General features: G+C 34.3%; 1 protein-coding gene across 1 annotated transcript; it reads right to left on the bottom strand.

The window, feature by feature from the left end:
* Positions 1 to 4,921: 4,921 nt before the first annotated feature.
* Positions 4,922 to 6,342, bottom strand: LOC113762408 (protein SRC2 homolog). The gene has a single exon (XM_027305852.1). The coding sequence runs from the start codon at positions 6,068 to 6,070 to the stop codon at positions 5,204 to 5,206; it is 867 nt and encodes a 288-aa protein (XP_027161653.1). The 5' UTR covers positions 6,071 to 6,342; the 3' UTR covers positions 4,922 to 5,203.
* Between the last annotated feature and the right edge of the window lie 917 nt (positions 6,343 to 7,259).

The raw sequence follows: 7,259 nt of genomic DNA, 5'->3' as shown, positions 1-7,259 counted from the left end.
GTTTGAAGTAAAGAAGGAAAATAAAATCAACAAAAAAATGGTGGAACTAGGACAAGTGGAGTGTGCTAAACTAATTCCTTAATTTGGAAACAAGTAATAGTAGTAATTACTTAATTTAGTACTAAATCTTGTCTAATTTGGTAATGGGAAAATTGCTTAATTAAGGATTCAAAGCTAAATAAAAGCATAAATAAATTCTCTATTTCGTAAGAGAAAAAAAAATATTTTTTTAATTGTAAGTGACGTGAATTTAATGCTTTGTTAAAACAGAATTTTGTAAGTGATTAAGTGTAATATTTTGTTAAGGAAAAAAACATAAAATACGATGACAACTAAGCATATTAAGTGATGAAGATAAAGAGGAAAATGCTCCACTTTATAACCATCTCCGATTTTTTTTTTTTTTTTCACTCTTTCGCAGATGAAGTTAATCTTATATGACTCATGTTATTTGCTTTGGAGTCTAGTGTTGATATTTTACTTCGTATATTAATGCTGGTTTGTTAATTGTTAAGGCCATATGATTTAAATGTCTAGTAAGCAAGTTTGCTCAAATATATATATATATGAAAGTAACTATTTTAATCACAGTGTTTCTCACTCTTACGTGGTATGCCTAATTGAAGAGAATTAACGGGTTGTGGGTCACTTAGGTTTTACCCATATTGAATATTATATTATATGTTCAAAAATTATCACTAATTTTAAAAATAACTAATCTTATCTTAATGATATCTAAAATAACTTTTAAAAAATAACTAATCTTATCTTAATCATATCTGCTTTCTATCAAATTATTACATAGAACTATAGTAAAGCACTTTTCAAATTACAGTTATTAAAATCTTACATATTTCATAAATTACTTCCTTTCATCCTAGTATTCATATTTCTCATCATCTCTTCCCTTAATTTTGAATTAACTTAGTGTTAAAAAGAGAATTAATTATTATACAGATAGAATTACCAATATTGTTGGCAACTAAATATTTATTGATGAAAAAAAACGAATTGCTGGATCTTTTCTGCTTAATCAAATATGAATATATAGTTCTAGGTTGATGGTCATTATAAAAATTTAAATTATCTAAATGAATATTTATAGAAAAAAGAATATCTACCAAGTTTTTGTTATGGGATACATTATTTAATATATACTATCATATTATAGTGAAAGTATGTAAACAAATTTTTAAAAATTAGTAAATAATTGAACATTTAGAATACGTTAATTTTTTAAAGTTACTATGAATGGACATATAGGATTGTTGTTAATTTTTGTATTTAAATTATTCATATTTGTATAAATTCACAATAAATAAAAAAAAATTGTGCTAAGATACGGGCAAAATTCTAGTGTTAATTGATAAGTGGAGTTTTTGAAGAATATGATGGTCTATTTAATCACTTGGTTAGCTAGTTTTTTTTTTTCACAAGGGTTTCTGATATTTCAAACTTCAAAATGAAGTGATAAATCTCCTCGGTACTGTTTGAGCAAGTAGTCAAGCACATTTGCCCTTAAAACTATTTTCCATCCTTTTCACAAAAGAAAGAAAAAACTCAATATTTTTTTACCTATTTTAGAGCAAGGTAACAACATTTTTTTTGTCATAAATTGGGTCACTTGACCATGCCTATAAAGAAAATTCATTTGGAAAATCTTAAGAATTTTCTAGCTTTTGGTAGCCCAATAAAGTTTGATAGGAAATTGTGTTAGATTTTTTTGTTTTCCCTTCCTTAAGCATGTATTTCTTGTAAAAAGTTAAATAATAATTATCTAAAATCAGCCTATTGAGGGGTGTTTTTGTTATTTAAGTTGAAATATTCTACATATTCTCAGTCATTTCTAAGGGTGTTTCTGTTATTAAAGTTATAATATTCTACATATTCTCTATACCTCCTAATTGTACTGATTATTGTCTGTGATTGATAGTACGAACTATCAAGTGCTTTTTTTTTTTTTTAAACGGAGAAATTTGGACTTATACAATTGTGGAATTTCTTGATTGTTCTTGTTGGACAGAACTCCTCTTTGTCCTCTTTATCCTTGGACAATTTCTCTGGCACTGAAGTGATTGTTGATGTTATTTTCCAGTAGGTTATTATTCCTTTGGGCTTAAGAGTGCAATTTTACGATATCTTCATTTTTCTTTTTCCCCTTGTTTTTTGTGTTTTTTCCCCTTTTTATCTTGTTGCTTTTTCTAATGAATATAGACATTTTTTGGAAAGCAAAAAGAATATAAAGATTAAGTGAATGCAATGTAGGTTGCGATGGAAGATGATGACGAGGAGAGAGCTGGAAAGAGTTGTTAAGAGTCTTCTCAACTATCAAGTTTAGAATTCGAACTTATGCCTGACAGTTAGAGGTGGAAAGAATCTGGAGAGAGACGGAAAGATTGAAAAAAAAAAAAGAATATGACTGATGAGCAAATTACTTTGTGTGATCTATATTTTCTGCAGATGACAACAGATTCTTCAAGACAACATGATATATAAGCAAGCTGCTGCTCTAATCTTTCTTTTTGTACTAACAACAAAATGTCTACTAGGAGACTAAAACCTAATTTGTTTCGTTCTTAGTACTAGCAAATAACTAGAAATCCTTGCACATTGAAGTTTCATTCATATTTGCTCAAACAATACTGGTTAAAAAAACATATGGAACATAAAAATACACTAACTTGATAAAAAAAAAACACCTTTCATAGAATTCCTTTGTCAATTGGTGTTGCCCTTTGTAGATCGTACACGAAGACAAGACTATTGACAGTTGAGAAAAATTGACTTGTGCATTAGTGCTAATGGAAGAAGTTATTAAAAAAAAATTCCCACAAACATTACAATTGAAAAAAAGAAAAAAGAAAGAAAGAAAGAAACTCATGGTTGCTATTGCAATACTTGGCATCATACAAGAAGACCAGAAATTCTAAGAAGATAAGTAAAAAGAATTGGTTTGTTGAACTTACCCTAGCAAATTGTACTGTTTAAGGTACACAACAAACTTTCAAGTGGCATAAACTTCTCAACCTATTATACTCATTCTCCCAATTAGATCAACTTGAAGGGAATGGAAAAGGGCTTCTTCATCAAGAATATCTTAAACATAACAATAATTTTTTGTAGAGTTCATCTTCCTTAGAAAATCGAAGAACATCCATTCTCCACTGGGCAAATATGGTGCTGAAGGCGTAATACTGGATCCAGAACCATGGCCATTCACTAGTGAATTTGGCAATGAATCAATAGGGCTTGTTGCAAAAAAATATTCATCATCTTCCATGGCAATATATGGTGCTGAAGGTGTAGGATCAGTCCATTGCACCGGGGCAGATGACAAAATAGTATCGTTTCTTGAATTTTGATCCATCTTCTGGTGATCATGACTCTGATAATTCTTCTGTCTCTGATCGATGTAAGTAGTTTCACTGCCATTGTCACAGCAAAACATATACGAGAAATATAGCACACCATGAAGTCTTCCAGAATTCCTAGAATTGATGGTATGAGCAACATTGGTAGGGAATTTTTGGGTTTTACTAGAGTCATATAATTCTTTTAGTGAAAGGGTAAGAACACCAACAGTTTTGTCACCACGAAAATTTTGACTACACTTCACTTCGAACAAAAGCATGAGATTGTCTTTCTGCAACTTTGATTCATCAACTTGAAACTTCATTGGAAACCACCAAAAGGGATGCGACCCGCTGTGTTCATCAACCTTTGTTTTCTTCTGCTTTGAGGTGGAAGGATCGTCGTCTCCTAGAAGGGATACAGTTGTGTAAAGATGCATTCTGGAGAAAAGATTGAAATTCTTGAAAACGTCTGCTGATTTTACTATGATATCTAAGGGTATGTAGCCCATTTTTTCTTGGATGAATTCAGGAGAGAAGAATCCCAGAAATCGAGAGGAAATTAGGGTGCAAAAGAAGCATTGTACAGAGAGGATTAATTGACCATGTAGAAGTTGATAAAGAAAAGGAGTACAAATAGATTAGAATTAGACATGGAGCTGAATTCTAATAGTAAAAGGATAATCTCAAACGAATTCTTTCTTATCTAGGAGAAGACTTTTAACCAACTTCAACTAATCTTCCCTTAAAGGACCAAAAAAAAAGAGAGAGAGAGAGATGTATTTACTTTGAAAATTAATACGACATTGAATGCACATGAAAACAATGCATGCTCAAACAGACTGAGAGAAAATAAACACAAGAATTAAAAAAAAAAATCTAGGGTAAGAATAAACTAATTTAAACAGTATATAAGTAAATTTCTGAAATTTAGCTGCAACCCCTTGTTACACCAATAACATGTAAATAATGAACAATCAACTTGGAATGGAAAGTATAAATTTGTACATTTTCTTGTGACATTCGGATGTTGCTAAGGGCTATAGAATTGGGCATTTGCATTGGATTATGTGACACCTTTAAGCCACTATAAGGGGGAAATCAAGAAATTGTTTTGCCTTTCTTGCACGTAGAAAATATAGCGCAGTGATTTAATATATGTGAATTAAAAAAATAATTAGAAAATATGTTCACGAAAAATATAAAAATTTTTTTTTACGAAAAATCACCCTCCAAACAATTAGAAAAGAATCGAAGAATCTATAACATGAAATCTTGTGCACGAATGTGCAACCACAAGGAAATAATAAATAATAGCATCCATCTTATAACTCCCCTTCACAATTGCTTTGTTGAATTGATCAGACCATTTCAATAGAACACATCAAGGTGGTCTGAGTTCCTTCTTGTGTTCTGGTACACAGTCTCATACCCTGCTGCTTTAGGAGATTGGAGGTCCTTCAAAGTTCACATTGCCGCAGAATTTAGCAGAAAAGAGAAATCAAGAAACCAAAATTATGTAAACAAAGGGGACCAAACAAATAAAATAAAATAAAATAAAAAGATCCACATTAGAAAAAATAAAAAAAAAGTAGTCAATCGAATTGACTTACTGTCAAGGTCAATGACAAAACATATATACATCAACATAATGTTTCTGTTTATCATTCCCCATTCCAGTCTCTCTCTCTCCCTCTCAAAACACCAAAAAGTCGAAAAAGACAAATGGCTATGCTAATATAAAACATCAAGCTCCATTCAGATCCTTAGAGAGCTCTGTAAAAAACCCAAGTTAACTAACCATTAAAACATGGTTAGAACACTGATAATCCCATCATCATCATCATCATCATCTAGAAACCCAATGCATCGTCATAGCCTGCATCATAGGCAGCCATTTCTCCAACATCAGACATCATATCTCCAACCAGCAGCCCTCCAAGCAATCCAGCCCCTAACCCCAGGCCAAGACCTCCCATCTTGTTCTTTTCTTTCTTAGGGGGCTGGACTTGCTGGTATGGCTGAGGAGGATATCCGTACCCGGGCGGGGGTGGATATCCATATCCTGGTGCACCTGCAGGTGGATACCCTGAAGGAGGAGGGTATCCACCATATCCTGGAGGAGGAGGAGCATATCCTCCATAGGGCTGCTGGTAACTGGGAGGGGGCATAGCATAACCCTGATCATAATGGGGCGGGTATGCCATGCTAGCCCCTGCAGCATGTTGCGGGGCAGGATAAGCGGTTACAGGCTCACCCACATTCTTCTTCTTGGCTTCCACCTCTTGCTTGAACTTTTCCCCAAACTTGTACGAGAACTTGATGGTTCCCTTGGGCTTTCCCGAGGAGGTCCTGACCTGATATTCCACGACCCTTTCGCCTGAATCCTTCGTGTCAGCATCGACACCACCATTGAAAAGTTCAGAGATCGGGAGGTTAACCTCTCCAATCTCCTTGTCAGAGCCGAAAGTGCGGTCAGACTTGAGCTTAATGAGGAGGGATACGCCTGGATTGTTAAGGGAAGGCTCATCAATTATGAATCTCATGTGATGGTTCCATTTGGGAGCGGTGCCACCATTCTTGTCAACGTGCGTCTTCTGCTTGTTCTTGGGGTATCCCAAAATCCTAACCTCGGCAAAAACATCCATTCTCGAGAACACGTTGACATTCTTTAATCCCTCTGCAGATATGATGGTAAGGTCCAATGGATAACACTCCATTCTAGATCAAAACTCGAAGCTTTCCCTTCTCTTTTCTTGAAGGATCAATATGAGATTGAAAGCAACAAAAGATGGTTTTATAAGAGAAAAGAATTGGATACTACAGGAACTAATATTCAAGAAATTTGGATGGCGAAGAACGCAGGAATGGGTACGACAATATATAGGAGGCTGCAAATGCAAAGCTTACGACTTGAGAAAAGGAAATGACAGAGAAGATTCCTATCCCAATACCAAACCGACCCAAATCACATCATCAAAATTCAAACAGAGGGAAGTTTTTTTTTTTTTTTTTTCCAAAAAGGAGAGCATATTTAGTGTGGTCCGTCATTTATGTTTCCTGAATCATAAGATTCTTGCAGATGAAGATAAATACATATACATAACAAAATAGGCATAGAAGCATCTATGCTGTTCTGTTCAACCCTTTTAGCCGCTTTTCTTGTTGTTGTTTGCTGCGCGTACGGTTCGAGTGGATGGATATGGATAACTCTACGCTACGCGGAAAGCGATGGTTCTGGAGAAATTCCAGAGTGAAAAAACAAAAAAGCAGTTTAACCAATTAATAATAGGGATAATTTCAAGTACAATTCTTCCATCTTTCCATCTTTCCAATTGGGTTTCTCCGCCTTGAAAGATAAGGAAACGTGTGGCGTCCTCGCCACTATTCACAAAAGTGCGAGCCCATTTTAAGCTGCCCATTCATTCACATATGGTTTTTTATTGTTCTTTTAACTTTTAATAAGTGCACTTATTTTTAGCGATGACATTTCTTCTTTTGCCCACAATACTACTGATATTCAACTTGTGGGCTGGGGGGTTAAAACTTAAGGGCTTAAAAAAAGAGTATCCGATTCTTTGGTTAGGTTCTGAATTTTTCCGCAAGGACCAAAACCAGAATCCACCACAAATCATTCCCAACTCTTTTAAATTAGTGAAAAGAAACGGCAACTAATCAGTCAAGTAGGCATTTCCCACAAGAGAAAGAATATGCATAACATATATTGGTAAAAGGTTCGTTTTACACGAGTTGGGACACACTTGGTAGAGAGAGAGAGAGAGAGAGAGAGCAGTGCAAGCAGCTCACTCCAGCTCGGCTCAAACACTAGGAGACAGAGAAAGCAAGCAGTGAATCCACTAGCAATACAACTCCCACAAGTGTATGCTGACCGGACAGACTTTCATTACC

The sequence above is a fragment of the Coffea eugenioides genome, chromosome 2, assembly GCF_003713205.1.
Source record: "Coffea eugenioides isolate CCC68of chromosome 2, Ceug_1.0, whole genome shotgun sequence".
In the NCBI taxonomy this organism is placed as follows: domain Eukaryota; kingdom Viridiplantae; phylum Streptophyta; class Magnoliopsida; order Gentianales; family Rubiaceae; genus Coffea; species Coffea eugenioides.
Note: the sequence above shows the minus strand (reverse complement) of the source record. Positions and strands in the feature narration are given on the sequence as shown.